The sequence below is a fragment of the Schistocerca nitens genome, chromosome 3, assembly GCF_023898315.1.
Source record: "Schistocerca nitens isolate TAMUIC-IGC-003100 chromosome 3, iqSchNite1.1, whole genome shotgun sequence".
Lineage (NCBI taxonomy): Eukaryota > Metazoa > Arthropoda > Insecta > Orthoptera > Acrididae > Schistocerca > Schistocerca nitens.
In genome coordinates, this window is record NC_064616.1 from 55,110,763 (window position 1) to 55,134,482 (window position 23,720).

Sequence of the window (23,720 nt, forward strand, 5' to 3'; positions counted from 1 at the left end):
CTCATTGCAAATTTTTCCTCTGTTAAAGTACTTTCATTGCTCTTAAAATGTATAGTGCTTATTATTCTGTTACCTCAGTGCTCAGTTGCTAAGAGAGCAGTCACACCAGGAAGAGGCACGTTTCTTGTTGTTACCTACTATTGGGATGAGTCTTGACTGCTCCAGTAATTGTGTCATGGCAGAATACTTGCTCATAATTTCCAATGGTTTGTAAATAAAGTTAGCAGGTATTTTGTTCTACTAAGTTGGAATTTAACCACATCGTCATAATTTATGACGAAACCGTAACCGAGACATACAAGTAGTTTATCGCTACGACAGATGTATATCTCAATCTACACTACACATTAGTCCATGATGGCTGCCGTGTTGCCAACTCACAATCAAATTGTCACATTCCAATCCAACCTAGACCTCTGGCTATGCGACAGATCAGTCTGTCAGCACATCTAGTTTTCCAACAGCAGCACTCTTCAGTGGAAGAGCCTCATACACTGTAAGTGCACTTCACTTATTCGTTGTTGTCATCTTTGGACATAATTTCGAAGATAGATATGTAGGCTTCTGCAGTTGGTGTTAATCATTATGAAAATCCTCCTAGGTTCGCTGCCATATCTTCGTATAAAATACTAAAATAACTGAGATTTCAGTCATGTTGCAGTGTTCTTGACTAATTAACTGGAAAGCAAGCATTTGAGCAAAGAGCATTAATCTCTGCACAATTCTGCCCACTATGTTGGCACAGTATGGGTATGACACCATAACCATTTGGACACAAATTAACAGCGTGAGTAATAACATTCGGATCGTACTAAAACAAGAAAGTAATGGTGCAGTTGTATTCCTGGATGTGAAGGTCTGTGTAATTCCCAATGTCAAATAGGGATACAAGGTGTACCACATATGTACACACACCTTGGGTGACCCTTTCAGAGATAAAAACAATATGAAACATGAATTGAAAGAGCCAATCGCTATGTCAGTAAAATTATAAGAAGAGATACAGAGCTCAAAAGGAAGCTAGACCCAGAAAATGAAATAAAAGAACATGTGCCAGTGGTGCACTTACCTTTTCTTAAGGATGACTGTAATCGATTAGCCAAGTTGCTCCACAAAGGAGGCATCAAACCAGTTTTCCAGAATGGTTGCAAGATCCAAGGTTTGCTAGGGTCCACTAATGGTGCAGTAAAGCTCTCAACACCACAGGTGCATACGAGATACAGGAGTGTGGCACCACGTAGATTGGGGAAACAGGAAGTCATTGAATTCACCTACATAGCAGAGCATGAGTGCTATTTGATTGGGGCAGCACAACAAATCAGCACTAGTGGAACACCATCACAACTCTGGGCAGGCTGTTGAGTTTCAAGAAGCAGTACATGCAACATGGCCATAGATATCCGCATGGAAAATGGGAGTGGGAGTTGAAATGCTGGAGCAGCCTTACAACGTCAGTAGAGAGGATGGTTGCAGGTTACTGGGTTCCTGGGTCCCTTGCTGTCAATAATCCAGGTACGATGGGCCGAGTGTGATCATAGAGTAGCAGCGTCCCCGTGACCAGCTAAACAAAAAGTGCAAGCATAACTGGTGTTATTCTCCACAATGAACAGCAGGAAAATATAGGCTCTACAACCTTCTTGCTGATTCATAGCAGGCTACCAATTACGAGCAAGCTGTGTAACCCTTCCCTCTCTCCTAACACTGACCAGTGATATTTTGTGGCCAATAAAATTTAAGAAAGGTGGTGCTGGTAGTCTTATGACACTGTTATCAATGCTATGTACTGAAGCATCCTCTATCCAGTTAATTTGCCTATACCCTGAGGAAGGCCACTGCAACATGGCCAAAAAATTTGTTATTTTAGTATTTTAGCATTTTAAATATTTTATAAGGTGATTTGGTAATACACCCTGAAGGATTGTAATGATACTTTCAAATATCATTACACATTGTATGTTCCTAATGAAAGAGGCATTCAGTTTCTACGCTCATACACGTATTACAAACATGCACTATGTGAAAAAGTTCTAATCCCCTTATGTAATATCAGTTAGTATAAATGACAGTTTGGTATTTGCAACTACTGAGGAAATTTCAAAATGGTCACCTGAAATGCACTACTCTGTAGGACAAATTGTTAACTTTCCTCAATAATCACATTAATAGTGTAAGTTGACATGTTCAAAATTAAGGTGTCACTATTAGTTACTTCAAGAAATATTTGTCATTGTCAAAAATAACAGTGAAATCACAAACTGTTGATATGAGACTGAAGTTTCTCACTATGCCATCCTCATATTAAACATTGTCAGTTTACTTGTTGCAGCAGATCTGGTTTTAATTTTGAGTGTATGATGAAATCTTCCAACTTCTTTGTCAGGAACAACAGACTGTAATAGTGCTGTTGCGGTAACCATTTATAGCCTATAGACAGCCTGTGAGTGAGCGGAGTATACCATCATTATGTCATGCTGCCAGAGATTGTCTCCATGTCACCACTGGTGGTGCCAGCCCACTCGTAAGAAGCAATCCATTACATTTGGTGTGTCTTCGCAGTTTCGAGAGCTTGCTTTCACCCACTACTAAGATTATACCTGCTGTCCCGGTTCAAATTATTCTTGCACATTTTAATTTCTACTGCTTCCATAATAACAGAATTTCGCTATATAGATGTGTGGGACAAGATTTTAGATTCATCAAACATTATTCTGTGTTTATTTGTGACACTGTTCACCAACTGTTCTCAATTTTTAATGTCTTTGATTTGCTGCACAGCAGTCAGAAATGATACTGATAGATTGACCAATGTAATTGCTTCCACACTCACAAATTCCAGGGACTGAGAGACCAAGGCTGTCCTTAATCTCACACACAGTATCTCCTTTTATCTTCTTGGGCAGTCAGAAAATACATCTTATGCCTCTTCTTCCCTGGACTCCCTTGAAGCTGTTCCATCATGCTTTGATACTCACCTACTGCTTGTGTGGTGGTAAATTGTATGAAAATGCCAATGGAATGGCCATGGGTTCTCCATTGTTTCCATCAGTGGACAACTTCTTTAGGGACCATTTTGAGGAATGCACATTAAATTTGGCTCCGTTTTACCCATCTTCATTTTATCAATATGTTGATGACATATTGATGGTCTGGTCACAATGTGCCAATGTTCTGGAGCAGTTCATTGTTCATATGAACAGCATGTATCTTAACATCTGGTTCACTACTGCGACAGAGAGATACAGAAAGTCACCATTTTTAGATGCTTTGGTCGAATGATAATCAGATGCATGGCGTGTATGACACACACACACACACACACACACACACACACACACACAGTTTACATCTTGGTGTAGATTTTTTTCGCCACCCTGTCTGGAAGAGAGCTGTTGCAAATACATTAATATGTAGAGTTACAGCTAATTGTGACCAGAACCACCAAGACTGCAAGATTAATCTCTAAATATTTGTTCTGAAAGAATGGCTATGGGGCTCAAGATATAAATAAACAAAAATTCAAAAATGTTGAACAATCACATGATAATCTACCTATTGTATTCCATCCTGTCTGTGGGTCCACATCTACCAAAGTAGGTAGGGTCCTGGACAGAAGAGGCGTGATACCTATTTTTCTACTGCCCAAGAACATAAAGGAAGTCCTGCCCACAATTAAAGACAGTCTTTGTCTCAGGGTCCCTGGAATTTATAAGATTCCTTGTGAATACAGCAAGAGCTACATTGGTCACAGTGTACCCTTACCATTTGTGACTGGTTACACAGCATCAATTGCACATTAAAAATTGGTAAATTAAGAAACCAGCAGTTGCTGAATAGAGAGTTACAAACACAAAATATTGGATGAAACTAAAATCTTGCTCCACACATCAACATACAGGGGACCTGCTGCTAAAGAAGCAGTAACAATTAGAATGTGTGAAAACAACAGCAACGAGAACAGTGGCTATAATCTTAGTAGTGTGTGGAAGCAAGCTCTTAATGCTGAGAAGACACATAGAAATGTGCTGAATTCCTTACATTCCTACAAGAGTGCTGGCATCACCAGTACAGACCTGGACACAATCTCTGGCAGTATGGTGTAATGATGATGTATGATGATCAGTCCCAAGTCACATATGGAGTATAAACACTTAACACAGCAACAGCCACGATGGTCACTTGTTCCTGGCAAAAATGATGGAGAATTTTGTTGAAAACTCAAAATTGTACCTGTATTTGATGCGACTAGTAGCCCAAGTGGGTTTTATACAAGCTGTTGATGTTCTACAATATTTATTTCGTGTACAGGCTTTCAGCCTACAAAATAAACATTGTAGAACATCAATAGTTTTTGTTTTCATTGTTAATTATGAATTAACATTTGAAAAAAACTTCAGCAACTGTGCCATTGTTTTTTGGCGTATGTGTTAAATGCCTCGTGCACAATCATTTAACATCCTGTGGTATCTTTCACTTGTTCTAATTAAAGTTTTTAATGTGATTTCTCCAGACGTAAGGTAATGGGATGTTCCTTTAAAGCATATCACTTCCATTTTGTTTCCACAACTAAGTTAATGAACCATCCCTAATGACCTTTGCTTTGAGATATTTATCTTTGATCTTCTTTCATGTCCCTCAACAGATTGCTGTCAGGTATTTGCCTCGTTATTTTTCATATTGAGTTGTAGAGAACCTCTGTTGATGTATGAACTTTGAAGTTTATATCATAGTCCCTGTTTGTTGCAGCAAGAGAAGAAGGCTTCCAAACACATTTATGTGTAATTCATATGATCACAAAATGAATATATTCCTTCATCCATTGTGAGTTTTTCAGATTAATGGTGTGTTTCAGTACACATCCTGCAGCTTCTGGTAGTGTGAAAACACACCAGACGGGGCTCCCAATGCATTCCATTGAGAATAGTCAGGAATTTGCAAGCAAGAACATATTTGAGTAAATTGTACATGACCAAGGTTTGTTATCTAGAGGAAAATGCACTGGATTATTGTGACAAAGGTCCACCACTCATAATAAGTGAAGAAAAGCAAACAGGTCTGTGAGTTTGCAGCCCACCCAAAACAATTAAAGTGGTCTCACTTCTGTTTGACCCATTGCTATTCAGGATGTGCATGATGGTCAGCTGTGTTGTTTTCAAAGGTAGCATCACTGTGTGGGAAGAAAGCCATTATCAAGTGTACCCAATTGTACCTTTTTTGATCCAAATTCTCGCAATGCAGCTTTCCCTACACAATATATACCTCTGCAGAGCAAACATGCTGACTCTGTGCATTATGTATCCAGTGCCTCATTGGTAATGACCAGAAAAAGATTTTCTTTTGTGAACCACTTAATGAAATGCTGAATCTGATAATGAATTCCTGATTTCTTCTTTTGTATGTTCATTTGCGCTGTGTTTATTTTGTATTATAGTCTCAGTCCCATGAGGAACACAAATATAGGAGACACTTCCAGAGAAGGAATTGCTGTCTGATTGCAGAGCATTTGTATATCACTGTACTTATGTCTTTGCACTTTCCCATCCCAGTAGTGTGGCCCATTCAGTCATGCCCTGTATAGAGTGGTTCTTCTTGTGCACACACACACTCTCTCTCTCTCTCTCTCTCTCTCCCCCTCCCCCCTCTCCCTCTCTCCCTCCCTCCCTCCCTCCCTCCCTCCCTCCCTCCCTCCCTCCCTCCCTCTCACTTCCCCTCCCCCTCCCCTCTCCCCTTGTAACTATCAGATTTTTGTGTTCTGTGACAACCACTGTCTCTCAGTATTTATTATAAACATTTTGCTTCTCATAGGTCCACTTACACATCTTGCAACTTCTCATATAAACAACATAGATTGATGATAATGGCATTGATGCATCCCATTTTGGTAGAAATAATCTCAGTGATTGGTATAAAAGAATAATTAGAACCTTTAGAACTTTCCATTGCATTTATTGTTAACTTGATTTAATGTAAGTTAAAAATTGGAGTGTTATGTTTACCTAGTACAAACACCATTATTTATTACATGTTTCAGGTTCTCAATGAAACATTTCCAGATCACACATTCCTTATGAATGGACTAATTATGGGAATTAAGGTAATGGCAGTGTTCATTTGATTAATTTTTTTCTGTTTGGTGATATTAAAAATGAGACATTTTTAAAGTGTCAAAATACATTTAAATATTTTATTTGTAGATTATGTTTGTTATATGTATCGGATGAGCAACAACTGTTTTCATGTTTATGCTTGCTGTGATGTTTGGTTTCTCATTATTCATGTATTAGTGGTTGAATACTGTTTGTATATTATTGGTGTTGACATAAACAATTGGACATAACAGAATAGGAAACATGTAACTGTAATATACACTGTACACAAAATGTATCACTTTTTTGAAACCCCGTAATTGTTTCCCATTGTGACACACAAGTTTGAAATTTGGCTCAAAAGGACATAACAGAATAGGAAACATGTAACTGTAATATACACTGTACACAAAATGTATCACTTTTTTGAAACCCCGTAATTGTTTCCCATTGTGACACACAAGTTTGAAATTTGGCTCAAAGGTGCCTACAATCTTTCTCTGTAATGTAGCACTGCAGTGTTAATCCAGGCTTGGCAATGCTTCGAACAGAAAAGTGCTGGCACATGCGAAAAGGAGGCCACAGCTCAGAAGTTCATGTGGGGCGTTAGACGGATTAATGGTGTCACATTGGCACCAAATTTTACAATAATTCTTCCCCATACCATCGTGGACATGTTACACAATGAGGAAGTCACTACATTCCCTCTTACTTACATTTTACCCCCTCTTTTTATGCATCTATGATGAAGGTTAGAACCTCGACACCCAGCATTGAAATCAAGTGATTTTCTTATGGGTGTCCATGGAAAACGTTTCAGGCACATCACCACTCAGAATTGACACAAAACATCCTCAGGAGGTGGCATAAAGGGCACCTATGAAACCACTCTTTCCCTTGGGTCATTGATTCCCACACATTTTGTGGTCAGAAATGACAACTTGCAGAGCGATGAACAACACGACAATGTTCTTGACAACACTGGTGACGCCCCCGGACAATTCAACCCTACTCCAAGGCTGCATTCACACTGCATGCCAGGACATGTTGGGATGAAGTGTACTGGACTGGCTCACACGTAGCCAGCACAAGCCGCCATTCAGGGTGTTCACACTGTGCTCTGGGCTGGGACAGGAAAAATGGGGAAATTTTCAGATTTTCATGTTGTAAAAACCCTTAACAGTATATAAGAGTAAACCACATTGTTTTATGTGTTTTATGAACTTATTTTTTCCATAAAATATTTACGTTTCTCATGAAAAAAGAAAATGCTTACTTTTCATTACACATGAATTTTTAGTTCTGTAATGTTTCCCAAATGATTTTGAAGAAAGTATGTGCTTAAGAAATCGGATTTTTGTTCACATGGTAATATAGCATCATTACTTCTTAATGATAGCGGGTAGCTTACTGTTAGATACATTTTAGACCACAATTATGTTGTGAGTGAAATATAGCAAAAAGTACGAAAATGTTTTTGAAATGGTAGTCTCCATTCACAAGTTACTGAGTGGTGCCAATGCCTCGATTGCAAGCCAGTGGATTTCAGGTATGTTTAGTGTATTGTCAAACACTACAGGATAGAATAGACAAGTTACTGGCAATCAGTGAAGGCTGAGTGTCAGTTCCTTGCATTATTTTAATTATTATTATTATTGTTGTTGTTGTTTTTGTTGTAATGATTGGGTGCTGTAAATACTTCCTCGAATTGTAGCTCCTGTTTTGTTACATGTTTGTAGGTTTTTTTCCCCTTTTGCTTTATTTGTCAGCTAATCTGCTTCCAGAATAATGGGCAGAGGTTGAGATTTGAGTCAGTGACAAGCACATAGTTTCAGTCTTAACAGAAACTTTCTCGTCTTTGTGTATATATCCCCAAACCCAAACCTGTCCTCATGGCTTTCATTAGCAGCTACAGAAGTTGGGCTACAGTATAAAGAAGATATACAATTTTTAAGGTGTTTTTAGTCCTTAATACTGTGGTTTTTCAAAAGAATGCCGCAGCCTTCATGAACAATTTATCAACTTAAAATTATGTGTAAAATAAACCAGAAATGTGCTTTCTCTGTCAGAAAGGCATACTCTTTGTTTTGAATAGGCAAATGTTTCAAAGGTAACAAAAATCAGTATGTTCAACCCATAGTGTCTCTTTTATGTTAGTATGTGCATTGTGAGCAGTGTTGGTGAAGTTTACAGCATAATGACATAGATCCTATTCTGTCGAGTAGAGTATGTAGATACCTTGAAGGAGATTAAAAATATTTCAGACAAGCACGTCAACCAACAGTATATGCACCACAAGAGGCCTTAACTCACAGAAAAATCCACTGGTCTCTACAAATCAATTGTCTTCATTAGGCCATCCTGATTTAGGTTTTCTGTGATTTCCCAAAATTGCTCCAGGCAAATGCCGGGATGATTCCTTCGAAAGGGCACAGCTGACATCCTTCCCTAATCTGATGAGACTGATGACCTTGCAGTTTGGTCTCCTCCCCCAAATAACCTAACTCCAACTGTCTTCATTAGGGGTTGCAGTTTCACGTCATACTTCGTATCGCAGACTCAAGGTAGTATGGCTATGTGCCAGACACCTGGCCTTGTGTATTGTGTTTGTGGCAGTGTAGAGATGAATTCATTTATTGTGGAGTCAGCAACATCAAAATTGGACCGTGAATAAATGGAGGACTGTGCTGTTTCCAGATTAAACCATCATTAAGTTTTCTTAATTATTCTTATTGCACATTTAGAGGGAAAGCTGTAGCTGATTCAGTCACATGTACGCTACTGAAGGAGACCAATTAGAGGTAGGAATCCTGGTGTGGAGTGATATGTATATGGATATGGAGCTTCAGCTCCTCAGTGATGGTCAGTGAAATACTCTTAATACTCTGAGGTACTACATGTGTATTTTCAGAGGTGCAGTTGGTCCATGCTTCTTTGTGAACAGTTTTGCTCATCTGCAACAAACTGTTGAAGAGAATTAATTTCTTGCATGTTGAGGTATCTGTTGTATGAATGGCCAGCTAGTTATATGGAATGAATCCTATATGGAATGTTGGGGATGCATTGGGGAGACAAATTTCTGCTCGACAGCAACAACTAAGAACTTTTCCACACCTTTTAATCAAGATGGAGATTGACTGGCAGTATAACATTTGAGTGCAATGTCCTATGATAAAGCTTTACCTTGTTGTGTAAATTTTCTACTTTCCTGTTCAGAAAACATGCTCTCGTATAATAGGGTATCTGATTGCTTCCCAAAAGTCATCCGTTCTAAGTTCATTACTTTTTCAAAGATTGCAGAGTGTTACTTCATTGGGGAAAGACTTCCAGGAACTATCGTTATTGATTTTGCGTTCTCTTATCATGTACATCCAAATAAGTTTTGCATCAGAAGTATAGGCTCCATTGCCATTATTGTTTCTGTTGCATTCTTCCAAGTGCACAGTACTCTAGTAACTGGAATCGAGCGAGACCAGAGCACACAGGTCAAAGGGCTGACGGCATCAGTCGCCAGTACAACATAGACACACACAACAGGGACGACTGACAACACAGACCACATGCCAAAATACCAAGACGAGAGAGCAAAGCCAAATTGGATACCAAGACGTGGCAACTATCAGTGACCAGAGCAATGATGAATAGATAAATGATCACAAGCACTGTTGTAACACGACTGTCAGTTGAGCTCATGCACTGCCGGCTTTATAGGACCACCGTGAGCTCTGATAGGCTGGCATGGCAGACATGACCCGCGCATAGTGCTGTGGTGGTGGTGGTGGCAACATTCGCAGATTATAGGGGCGCTGCCTAGTGGCTGTCATCTATGTCCCTGCCATCTGACGGGCTGTCAGAATTGTCGGACTGGTATACCAGAAGTACTTTGGAAAACATTTTCTCAGAGATCCATATGCTACTTTACATGTACAGGGTGAACAAGAACTCCATCAACAAAGTATCAGAGGTTATTGAGGGATGCCTTGTGAGTATTTTGGTATTCGGAACACATGGCCTCTGGTTGCTCATTACAGAGTTGTTGTATTTCATTTGGTTTCCTACTCAGTTAACATTTGCATGTGTATTACACTGAAAATAGTATACAACAATGCAGATGTTGATGGCATGAGCTGTGTGTCTTGTTTGGAAACAAATGTGTTCAATTTGCTTACTCACAAGACTCCGATAGTTACTCACATGGACCTGGTTCCTGGGATTATTGCAGCTGCAGAAGTAGTACGTCAAACTCCTGTAATTCTTTAGTGTGTAAGACAGTTGATGGTGCATCTGCCATGACCATGGTGGTTGAAATTTTGAACAATACCTGTAAGGGAGCAGTTCTGTATTTGTTACATACTGTACTGTACACAGACAGAACAGATTGAACACACCATGATTAAAGTGTATGTGTTTTGTCTGGGGTTGTTGCATTACTCTGTGTTGCATATTTTGGTTATTGCATATTACAGGCATCTTCTTTATTGTGAATGTATTTTCTCAGAAACAAGGATAATTGTGGCAAAAAACCAAATAAATCATGATTAAATTATTAGTTTGTAACGAGTCACTTTAGACTGGTGGTCCTTTATACCAAAATACCCAGAAGGTGTCCTTGAACAACCTCTGAGAATTTGTTGGTAGAGTTCTGGTTCACCTTATATACTGGACAGCATAATGTTTTCTCCAATTAACGTACATTTCCTACATTTGTCTTGTTAATTAACAAAAATCAGGTTTGAAAGAATGGTACATTGATTTTTTTTCTGCCTACATATTATTATGTGCATAACAAATTAAGATTAAATGTTATTTGTAATAAAATAGTTGAATAATGTTACTAAGACAATATAATATAGTGTGTGGTTTTACTGTTAAATGTTTTCAGTGGGTGCCACCTTCACAGTAATAAAATAATTTCAAGCCACTTAAATGTAATTGTAGTCTAATTATTTATGTTCCCCAGAGATCATAATCCCAAGAAATATTTTGGTGTAGCATGTGTCAGTCAAACAAAAGGTGCTTCTATTCCTTTTAAAAATTTATATTGCTAACATTACCTGCTTGCTCTTTATATGTTTATAATTGACAACTTTTTTCTATTCAAGAATTTCTGATGGTGTAGGTGTAGTTATTAACAAAGGTGAACTTAAACCTGTGTTTGAAAACACCAGTGTTGTCTGTCTGGCACTTTTATTTCCATGGGTAGTTAGTCAGAGAGTTTTAGTAACTGTGTATTTCAGTCGCTTCTGTGCCAAACTTACACTAGAGTGTAGTGCAGATTATTTTTCCTCCTAGAATGTATGAATACTTTTACTATTTCCAAACTCTGTGTTTGTTGACACCATTTTACTTTGGCTGGAAAGTGCTGCTGCTGCTGTTTTCTTTGTTGAAGCTGCTTTACTTGGCTTGAAAATATTTGCTTGCAGAGTACTGATTCAAAAAAACCGTTTGATGTGTCACAGAAGAACCCAATTTATGTTATTTTATAGTTTTAAAATTGGATTGTGTAGTCAGTGAATATGTAAATAATTGCATTACGAGAGTGGCTCCTTTGAAATCCAAATTGTAATTGACTATGTATCCCATTATTGAAGAGATTGGTGACAGTCCAGTTATCTTCTCAAAATTGTTGGAAAATTGTTTGAAGATAAATACTCTTAATACTCTGAGGTACTACATGTGTTGCTCATATCTGTTGAGTCCCCCTTCCAATAAAGAGGCCTAGATTGGTTTATATTAATTTGTGTAGGAAAAATAGTGAATCAGTGATGTATTACATGTATGACTGAGAACATCACATATTATGGAGCCATAACATTTCAGTATTTATTGTAAATTTCATCAACCCCATATAAACTATTACTTTCTCATAAAGGGGCCTAAATTAGTAAATTTGAATTTGTATAGGAAAATATAGTAAATTTGTGGTGTATTACACATCTTACTGAGAACATCACGTATTATAAAGCCATAACGTTTTAGTTGGTTATTATAAATTTGAGCAACACCATTTACTTCAATGGAAGATAATGATTTTCCTTACATGGAGAAGCTCAAAAAATTTTAAAGTTAGTAAATTTCATGAACCATGTTTCATAATGCTCCCATTATCACGTGTAAAACTAGTTTTGTCTTCTATATCTTCTGTCCCTGTCCGTCTTTTGACAATAATTTTTTGTTGTCTAAGCTATCAGTAGTTGTTGTGGTTGTTATTGTATTTTTTATATGATTCAAATGTTTTGTAAATGGTGTCCACAGAATATTATCACTTTATGCAAGCAAACAATCAACAAAATACATTTTCTTTGTTGTGAGCACTGAGTACAATTAAATAAGTATGTTGGGGTGAGAGATCGAGAGAGAGCATTACAAATTGAGAAGTTATTTCGGCAATAAGTGTGTGTGCACAACTGATAATCATCATTACTGAATTGCATAATAAACGTAGTACGTGCAGCGAAAATGGACTTTACACCACAGATCATAAATGATTGGGATTACTGAACTGTGTATTATCTCAGTGAGAATTCATCGTGGTTTAAAGTCTTCCAATGTTGCTATCAAACTCTCTAAATGTCATGGCATGGAATGAAAGAAGTTGTAGTTATTTTCGTGCAGAATTTCTCTCTGCATAGTTTGTATGTGAGACCACAAAGGATCAGCTGTGGTTGCCGTAGGACTATCTCGAACAGGTCAACTACCAGTTGTATCTCAATCATATCAGACAATTTGGAGGCCAGGGATGTTATGCTACACTTCAAACTTTGAATAATGCTTGCTTAAACATTCCTTTCCACATACGGCTAAGCATTATCTTAATGAAATATGTCATGCAGCATTGTATCTAAAATTTCCTCAGTGTACTAGTTGCTGTTCAGAGTGCCCTTAGTATGTTGGAATCAGGCTCACATCTTGTTCTCAATGGCAGTTAAAAACATAACATTTGATGCTGCCCTTAAATGCTTCTCAAAGCTGCCAGCAGTGTGTAATGGGGACAGATTGAAGTGAGGCCTTTCCAAAAACATTTTAGCCACTTGGTGAACAAAATTTTTGCCCATTTGTGTTTTAGTCATATTTTGTTGTCCAGTACACATTTGTTGCTGTTTACAATCTTTTTCTGCCCAGTGGTCTCCTATAAATGCTTTTGACATAGCAGCGTGCAATGTACAGGCCAAAATGTTACTGTAGAAAAAAGGCATTTCCCGGAGGTGGGTCATTCTTCTTCATTCCGACTCTCGTGTGAATATTGCACCCTTTGGCAATAACATACATACTGACTCTTGATTTCGTATGCCCACTGGTTTGACAGCACTTCACTGAGCTTGGTGTAATACTGAACTCTTTGCTTACATTAACACTGCTGTGCTACGTGTACTTTGTCACCCTGCAATTTCAATCATTTGTTGTCGATACACTTTTCAACATAGACTCTGAATATAGATTCATTTAAGCCATTCTTTCTGGATGTGTGAGTTGTCATAAATGTTACAGAGTAACGATTTCATTTGAAACGGCAAGATTTCATGTCGTAGTTGAAAGAACCATTTCTGTGTGTTAGAATTTGAGAGACAGTAAAGTATATAATGAACAGGAAACAGTTTGTGATTGCACCTTTGTCATCCAAAAGTAATAAAAACAGCATTCTAACATAAGGCCTTGCAACAAGAAAACCTCTGTGTGTTGAAACTAATGTCAAATATTACTGTACCAAACAACATGACACAGTGTCTACGATCACCGCCACCACCAACACCCTCGTCATCATCATCATCATCTTCTTCTTCTTCTCTGCCTCATCTTTCTACAGGTCTGTTTGGAACATAAGCCTTTCCCTCCATGTTTCCTTCTCCACTGTGTTCCATTCTCCTCTCTTCTTCGCAAGTTCCTTCACTCCAACAACCCATCAGTGTGTCAGTCTTTCTGTAGGTGTCTCGTCTCATACTGTCATATTATGAGCCTGTATTTGGTGCCCTGCTGACTTCCATTCTTGTAATATGTCCATATGACTGTAATCTTGTCTTTCCCACAGTCTCTCGCACAGTCTTCTCGTGTACTATTAATCTCACCTTCTCATTCCTTACTCTATCCCTTCTAGTTAGCCCCATCCTTCTTTGAAATTTAATCTCTGAAACCTATCTCCTGCTCACCTGCCTTTCCTTCACTACCCACTTTTCCAACGCATGCATGAATATTGGAGTCTAATGTGGTCATTATAACTCTTGTAGCATTTTTGTGGTATCTCCTTGCTCCAGACTCGGCTTCCTAGACTCTACATGAATTCGTGTGTTTTCCTTCCCTTCTCACTAATCATCTTATTGTTCTTCCACTCTCTTCTATTACACTCTCAAGATACTAGAAATGTTTCCACTTTCTTTAGTGCTTGCCTTCTAACACGCGTATCGAATGCTACTGTCATCCTATTCCTCGTATTCACCGTCACTTCACACACTCTTGCAGTAAATTTCAAACCGTACCATCCCACCAGTTCCTCCCATACATTTGGCCTTTCTTCTGGCTCTCCTCCTCCATTCCCCCCCCCCCCCCTCCCCCCCCCTCCACACACACACCATAATGACCCAGGACTCTAGTTTACAGAAAAGGGTGCCAGAAGGGCTCAGACACTGGATTCGTGTATGGAACGAGCGGGCCTGAAATCACATGGGTTGTGTGTTGCTGCCCTAAGCCATTTAAGGCATATGTCAAGATGGTTCCTTTGAAAAGATCACGGCTGTCTTCTTTATCCACTGATGTCTCGTTTAAGCTTGTGCTTTATCTTCGTATCTGAAGTGGAGCACTACTATATTTTGAAATGATGATAGTAATTGCCAAAATTGGAGGAAGTGATGTACTATCTCAGTTTTTTAACATCTCAATCTTTATTTAAATTTCAGAATTGGAAAGGAAATCAGGTACAAAATATATAACAGTAACACACAACAGTACTCATAAAATTTTATGGTCGATACTTTTTTTATTTTTTCAGGGGTTTCTGTCTTTTCTAAGTGCACCATTAATCGGTGCACTGTCTGATGTTTGGGGCCGGAAGTTTTTCCTACTAATAACAGTATTTTTTACCTGTGCACCAATACCACTGATGACTATCAACACATGGTAAGTTATATACCTAATTTTTTCATTGTATCGGTTCTCTTAATTAACTAAGTAGTTGAAATTCAATTTTGAACTTAATTGGTAAATTTTATTCACATTTTTTCTTTTATTGTTAGACAGATTTTGAAATGTTCCATTACAATTCTGTTCCCTCATAGTGACAGTATTAACAAAGTGCAATGGCACAGGGGTAACACATTGGACTTTTCTCCCCGAGAATGTCAGTTCGAGTCCCCACCCTGCCATCCAGATCTATGTTTTCCATGATTGCCCTAAATGCCTCAAGCCAGATTCTTTTGAAAGGGCATAGTCAATTTCCTTCCCCACTTGAGCTTGTGCTTTGTCTCTAATGATCACTATTGACGGGATGTTAAATGCTAATCGTCTTCCTTCCTTTTTTTGTCATAATATGTACTGTTATTGAGTACACAGTGGCCAGAAAGGAACTGACAACATGTTTCATTCTTCAAATTGCAAACTGTTCAGGTCATCATGGATTTCATTTTTTACAGAAGACCTTCTTACAGACCACATTACAGTATGTGGTAAAGTGTACCCTTTAAACCCCCCTCCCCTCCAGGACTTTTCCACTCGCAAATGATGCTTGCGAAGAACAAATGTGCATAAGCTCCTGTATAACTTGAAATAACTCTTACTTTTGCCATCTATATTTGTGAATAAGTAATCCATTTCTTTATTTTTGTTAGCATATGTACCCTTGTAATGTGAACATTGAGCCTCTCCATCATGTGTAATGCATAACTTTTAGTGTCTGCCACTGGAATAGGATGAGCATCTCCATATACTCTCACACGGACTTGACAGTTGTTCTTCTATTATTCTCCAGCTCCACTATTATTAACTATAACAAATGAAGTGTGTGAAGGCTGTTTTGTGATGTGATGTGATGAAGTACTAGCAATCCCTATGCTGGTGTGGTTAGTGGGGATCAGAATCTCACTCACTAAAATATAATAATAATTTCATCAGTTTAAAACATTTCTCGTGTCAGTGCTTGTTAGGAATAATTCATGTTTAATATTGATATGGTAAGAAATATATTAGGAAAGAATTCAGTGATATCATGCACTATAACAATGCCGAATATCTGTTCTGCAATGTATTCTTCTTCACTGCAAATATTGTAATTTACTGTAGTTTCTTAATGGTGCTTTTGACAGTACAGAGTGCACAGTCTTTCTCAGTCACACACAGGGTGAGTCAGGAGGAAAGGTACATGCTTTGAGACGGAATAGTATTAGTGATTCTGAACAAAAAACTTCTTATGGAACACATTTAATATCACTTTTGTACATTTTTCTTTAATAACTCGAAAACACACACTCCAATGAAAATGTGTCTTAGTACACAATTAAACTAAATTAAATTTGCTACAAATAAAGGTCCTATTTATTAATTGTCTAGGACTAACAGTTTGCACAGAGATATCACGGGAATATTGAAAATCTCGTATGACGCATGTGCGCTGTAGCTTAGGTACTTTTTGTAGGCCAGTTTGAGGTAGTTTTCTGACTTGATAGACCACAAGCATCCTGTATCAAAATGTTCATCTCAACTTCCTCTATATTACTGTGGTACATTGTAAACAATGGCAGTGAATAATACAGAAAATAAATAGAAATGTACATTAAAAGTGTTCGTACCTTTCCTCCTGATTCACCCTGTATACCTGAGTGAATTGGAGACAGAGAAGAGGAGGACTCTGAAATGTTACATTCGGGAGTGACTCCCGCTTTGACATGTGGTTAAAAAAACTGTCAACAGGTCATCTGAATTTATTTTAATTCAGCTTCACAGAAGACATTACTGCACTTGTTCAGTGATACATCAAGGGCTAGGAGCTCTTTTTTTTTAATTTTCTTCTGTAAAACATTACTTTTGGGCTAGATTTTTTTTTAGATAGTGTAATATAACAAGAATTTTTTATAAAATGAGCAGCAGGGTGTCATTTTGTTCTTGCTGGGATGGGACTTTTAAATAATATTCATCAGAAACCTTTAAAATAAAACTTATATTTGCTGTCATAACTAACATGAACATTTACTATAATGGTGTGCACATTAGAAGGCGGCTGCAAGAGAATTCTACACTGATAGAGGGAAACATTCCACGTGGGAAAAATATATGTAAAAACAAAGATGATGTGACTTACCGAACGAAAGCGCTGGCAGGTCGATAGACACACAAACAAACACAAACACACACACAAAATTCAAGCTTTCGCAACAAACTGTTGCCTCATCAGGAAAGAGGGGAAGGGGAGGGAAAGACGAAAGGATGTGGGTTTTAAGGGAGAGGGTAAGGAGTCATTACAATCCCGGGAGCGGAAAGACTTACCTTAGGGGGAAAAAAGGACAGGTATACACTCGCACACACGCACATATCCATCCACACATATACAGACACAAGCAGACATATTTAAAGACAAAGGGTTTGGGCAGAGATGTCAGTCGAGGCGGAAGTGAAGAGGCAAAGATGATGTTGAATGACAGGTGAGGTATGAGTGGCGGCAACTTTAAATTAGCGGAGATTGAGGCCTGGTGGGTAACGGGAAGAGAGGATATATTGAAGAGCAAGTTCCCATCTCCGGAGTTCGGATAGGTTGGTGTTGGTGGGAAGTATCCAGATAACCCGGACGGTGTAACACTGTGCCAAGATGTGCTGGCCGTGCACCAAGGCATGTTTAGCCACAGGGTGATCCTCATTACCAACAAACACTGTCTGCCTGTGTCCATTCATGCGAATGGACAGTTTGTTGCTGGTCATTCCCACATAGAATGCATCACAGTGTAGGCAGGTCAGTTGGTAAATCACGTGGGTGCTTTCACATGCGGCTCTGCCTTTGATCGTGTACACCTTCCGGGTCACAGGACTGGAGTAGGTGGTGGTGGGAGGGTGGATGGGACAGGTTTTACACCGGGGGCGGTTACAAGGATAGGAGCCAGAGGGTAGGGAAGGTGGTTTGGGGATTTCATAGGGATGAACTAACAGGTTACGAAGGTTAGGTGGACGGCGGAAAGACACTCTTGGTGGAGTGGGGAGGATTTCATGAAGGATGGATCTCATTTCAGGGCAGGATTTGAGGAAGTCGTATCCCTGCTGGAGAGCCACATTCAGAGTCTGGTCCAGTCCCGGAAAGTATACTGTTACAAGTGGGGCACTTTTGTGGTTCTTTGTGGGAGGTTCTGGGTTTGAGGGGATGAGGAAGTGGCTCTGGTTATTTGCTTCTGTACCAGGTCGGGAGGGTAGTTGCGAGATGCGAAAGCTGTTGTCAGGTTGTTGGTGAAATGGTTCAGGGATTCCGGACTGAAGCAGATTCGTTTGCCACGAAGACCTAGGCTGTAGGGAAGGGACCGTTTGATGTGGAATGGGTGGCAGCTGCATTATGACAGCCGCCACCCATTCCACATCAAACGGTCCCTTCCCTACAGCCTAGGTCTTCGTGGCAAACGAATCTGCTCCAGTCCGGAATCCCTGAACCATTTCACCAACAACCTGACAACAGCTTTCGCATCTCGCAACTACCCTCCCGACCTGGTACAGAAGCAAATAACCAGAGCCACTTCCTCATCCCCTCAAACCCAGAATCCCCCACCGAAGAACCACAAAAGTGCCCCACTTGTGACAGGATACTTTCCGGGACTGGACCAGACTCTGAATGTGGCTCTCCAGCAGGGATACGACTTCCTCAAATCCTGCCCTGAAATGAGATCCATCCTTCATGAAATCCTCCCCACTCCACCAAGAGTGTCTTTCCGCCGTCCACCTAACCTTCGTAACCTGTTAGTTCATCCCTATGAAATCCCCAAACCACCTTCCCTACCCTCTGGCTCCTATCCTTGTAACCACCCCCGGTGTAAAACCTGTCCCATCCACCCTCCCACCACCACCTACTCCAGTCCTGTGACCCGGAAGGTGTACACGATCAAAGGCAGAGCCGCATGTGAAAGCACCCACGTGATTTACCAACTGACCTGCCTACACTGTGATGCATTCTATGTGGGAATGACCAGCAACAAACTGTCCATTCGCATGAATGGACACAGGCAGACAGTGTTTGTTGGTAATGAGGATCACCCTGTGGCTAAACATGCCTTGGTGCACGGCCAGCACATCTTGGCACAGTGTTACACCGTCCGGGTTATCTGGATACTTCCCACCAACACCAACCTATCCGAACTCCGGAGATGGGAACTTGCTCTTCAATATATCCTCTCTTCCCATTACCCACCAGGCCTCAATCTCCGCTAATTTAAAGTTGCCGCCACTCATACCTCACCTGCCATTCAACATCATCTTTGCCTCTTCACTTCTGCCTCGACTGACATCTCTGCCCAAACCCTTTGTCTTTAAATATGTCTGCTTGTGTCTGTATATGTGTGGAGGGATATGTGCGTGTGTGCGAGTGTATACCTGTCCTTTTTTCCCCCTAAGGTAAGTCTTTCCGCTCCCGGGATTGGAATGACTCCTTACCCTCTCCCTTAAAACCCACATCCTTTCGTCTTTCCCTCTCCTTCCCCTCTTTCCTGATGAGGCAACAGTTTGTTGCGAAAGCTTGAATTTTGTGTGTGTGTTTGTGTTTGTTTGTGTGTCTATCGACCTGCCTGCGCTTTCGTTCGGTAAGTCACATCATCTTTGTTTATATATATATATATATATATATATATATATATATATATATATATATATATATATATATATATAATGCTTTTCGGTGGCGTCAGTATGCTTTCTGCCTCTGTCCCATGCTCATGCTCCAGCATACCCAGGTAACTGGCAATGCTGAGGCGAGCATGGCACCAAGACACTGTTTCTGCTCCTGACTCTCCCTAATAGAATTTATGTGCTTGGTAAACTGTCTCTGTTGCTTCTTAACATAATATTTGTCATTTTTGCTTTACTCTTACTTCCTATCCTGGCCCGACAAACTGCAGCCGTTTTTTTGGCCTCATCAAGCAGTATGTGTGCTTTATGCCATCCATAATGAACAATGTAGTGGCTAAGTAGCCTCACCATACCTAAACTAACATGAAAATCGATGTTAATACTCTACAAACATCCCAAAGAGCTTGCTGCAGGCAGGCGTGACAGAATGCCGCTATTGACTGGATCGTCACATGGTATGCTGCTTATTGCCACTTGCCTCCTTATGCAAACGCCACTATAACCTCTGTTGACAAAGAATAATGGCTAATACGTGGTCCAGGAGAAACATGCAGGATCCTTCTTTAGTTATGTTGAATTATTGTAATTTGTGTCCAACATGTAAGATAATTTTGTGTAGCGCCAGTAATGATTTTCATTTTATATTTACCAAATGCTATTGTTTCAGGTGGTTTTTTGCCATGATCAGCATATCAGGGGTTTTTGCTGTAACATTCTCGGTCGTGTTTGCCTATGTTGCGGATGTTACAGAAGAGCATGAACGAAGTCTTGCTTATGGCCTTGTAAGTATTACATTACGGATATTGGCTCAATATGCTTTTAGTATGTTTATGGGTTTTGTGTTGTGAGACTGTTAGGTATAGGTAAAATGAATTTTAATTAATAAGAACATTTTTAAATCTTAAAATCTGCATTTGATTAAGAAATATGATAACGAATTGGGTATGTGAATTTTTTCTATTGTCTGTGTAAAATATTGTTATTAGTAACAAGTGGATCAGGCACTGTGGAAAGTAGAATTTGATATCTTCAGCAAAGGAACTGGATGCAATAGTGAAAGGCATAAAAATGAAAAAAATACTTAAAGTGAAGTTCCCTTCCATCACACTTACACAGTGTTCCAGACTCATGGCTGCTTCTCTCATGAGGAGGGGGAGAAAAAAACCTCGGAGCACTTGTGATGGTTTACAGTCTGAAACATTGTAACCAAATGTATCTTAGAATCAAACAAGTGAGGAAATGTACAGTTTATTGTGCACCTAGTGTCAGTTTTAAGTGCAAGTGATCCATGCCTGGATCAATGTTTTCAAAATTCTGTATGAAAGGAAGCATTCTTTCTTGAATTGATAAGAAGGAAGATGTGAAGTGTGATTTGAGGAGAGTAGCCTGTTGATTTTTCCTGAGTGACTATGAAATGTACAACATGTGGTGTTCTGTTTTAGTCAGTTGTTTAGTGTTCATTAGGTTTTACACTCATTATATTTTATTTAAAGGCATGATGCTGCTCTCTCTCTCTCTCTCTCTCTCTCTCTCTCTCTCTCTCTCTCTCTCTATCTCTCTATCTCTCTCTCTCGGAATTATGTCCAAAAACTATGCCTCTTGTTTAACAGGTTTCTGCAACATTTGCAGCAAGTATGGTTATCAGCCCAGCATTGGGAGCGTATATGATGGATGCCTACAGTGAAAATTTAGTTGTTGCATTGGCCACAGCAATAGCTATACTTGATGTATTTTTTATTCTTGTGGCTGTTCCTGAATCCCTTCCAGAAAAAGTCCGACCATCATCGTGGGGTGCACCTATTTCTTGGGAACAAGCTGATCCATTTGCAGTGAGTTCTGATTGTTGTAAAATTATTGTTAAAAATAAATGTGTAGCTCAGAAAACTCCCTTTTTTATGCAAAGGAGTGCTCATTTTAAATGCAACCTTTCTTCCACCACCCTTCTCTACACTTGTTTATTGCCAGAGTTTCTATTATTGAAGAAACTATTATTGCATGGACAGTTCAATTTGAAAGTTTGTAATACTTTTACTTATGTACACTTTCATTACACAGCTTTGTATGTATATCAGGCAACATGATAATGAAGATGTTGAAGCATGTTGCCTAAATACCGTACTAGAATGAAAATGTTGGAATGTGTTGCCTAAATATCGTAGCAAGATTTTGTTGATTAGCTGTAGATCTAAGGTTTCATAAACCAGATTCATGCTGAAAAACAATAGAATTAAATATTATATCTAAAAACAAAGATGATGTGACTTACCAAACGAAAGCACTGGCAGGTCGATAGACACACAAACATACACACAAAATTCTAGCTTTCGCAACCAACGGTTGCCTCGTCAGGAAAGAGGGAAGGAGAGGGAAAGACGAAAGGATGTGGGTTTTAAGGGAGAGGGTAAGGAGTCATTCCAATCCCGGGAGCGGAAAGACTTACCTTAGGGGGAAAAAAGGACGGGTATACACTCGCGCACACACACACATGTACAGACACAAGCAGACATATTCAAAGACAAAGAGTTTGGGCAGAGATGTCAGTCGAGGCAGAAGTGCAGAGGCAAAGATGTTGTTGAATGACAGGTGAGGTATGAGTGGCGGCAACTTGAAATTAGCGGAGATTGAGGCCTGGTGGGTAACGGGAAGAGAGGATATATTGAAGAGCAAGTTCCCATCTCCGGAGTTCGGATAGGTTGGTGTTGGTGGGAAGTATCCAGATAACCCGGACGGTGTAACACTGTGCCAAGATGTGCTGGCCGTGCACCAAGGCATGTTTAGCCACAGTGTGATCCTCATTACCAACAAACACTGTCTGCCTGTGTCCATTCATGCGAGGACAGTTTGTTGCTGGTCATTCCCACATAGAATGCATCACAGTGTAGGCAGGTCAGTTGGTAAATCACGTGGGTGCTTTCACACGTGGCTCTGCCTATGATCGTGTACACCTTCCGAGTTACAGGACTGGAGTAGGTGGTGGTGGGAGGGTGCATGGGACAGGTTTTACACCGGGGGCGGTTACAAGGGTAGGAGCCAGAGGGTAGGGAAGGTGGTTTGGGGATTTCATAGGGATGAACTAACAGGTTACGAAGGTTAGGTGGACGGCAGAAAGACACTCTTGGTGGAGTGGGGAGGATTTCATGAAGGATGGATCTCATTTCAGGGCAGGATTTGAGGAAGTCGTATCCCTGCTGGAGAGCCACATTCAGAGTCTGGTCCAGTCCCGGAAAGTATACTGTTACAAGTGGGGCACTTTTGTGGTTCTTCTGTGGGAGGTTCTGGGTTTGAGGGGATGAGGAAGTGGCTCTGGTTATTTGCTTCTGTACCAGGTCGGGAGGGTATTTGCGGGATGCGAAAGTTGTTGTCAGGTTGTTGGTGTAATGGATCAGAGATTCCGGACTGAAGCAGATTCGTTTGCCACGAAGACCTAGGCTGTAGGGAAGGGACCGTTTGATGTGGAATGGGTGGCAGCTGTCATAATGGAGGTACTGTTGCTTGTTGGTGGGTTTGATGTGGACGGACGTGTGAAGCTGGCCATTGGACAAATGGAGGTCAACGTCAAGGAAAGTGGCGTGGGATTTGGAGTAGGACCAGGTGAATCTGATGGAACCGAAGGAGTTGAGGTTGGAGAGGAAATTCTGGAGTTCGTCTTCACTGTGAGTCCAGATCATGAAGATGTGTTCAATAAATCTGTACCAAACTTTGGGTTGGCAGGCCTGGGTAACCAAGAAGGCTTCCTCTAGGCGACCCATGAATAGGTTGGCATAAGAGGGGGCCATCCTGGTACCCATGGCTGTTCCCTTTAATTGTTGGTATGTCTGGCCTTCAAAAGTGAAGAAGTTGTGG

The 23,720-nt window shown here is 39.9% G+C and overlaps 1 protein-coding gene across 1 annotated transcript in view; it reads left to right on the forward strand.

Annotated features, from left to right (window-relative positions):
* Positions 1-23,720, forward strand: part of LOC126248016 (hippocampus abundant transcript 1 protein) — a 120,912-nt gene that overhangs the window by 23,200 nt on the left and 73,992 nt on the right. The window contains exons 3-6 of the mRNA XM_049948600.1: positions 6,029-6,091; positions 15,064-15,191; positions 20,545-20,659; positions 21,488-21,706. Coding sequence (XP_049804557.1) covers positions 6,029-6,091; positions 15,064-15,191; positions 20,545-20,659; positions 21,488-21,706 — 525 coding nt within the window. The remainder of the gene's footprint in view (positions 1-6,028; positions 6,092-15,063; positions 15,192-20,544; positions 20,660-21,487; positions 21,707-23,720) is intronic.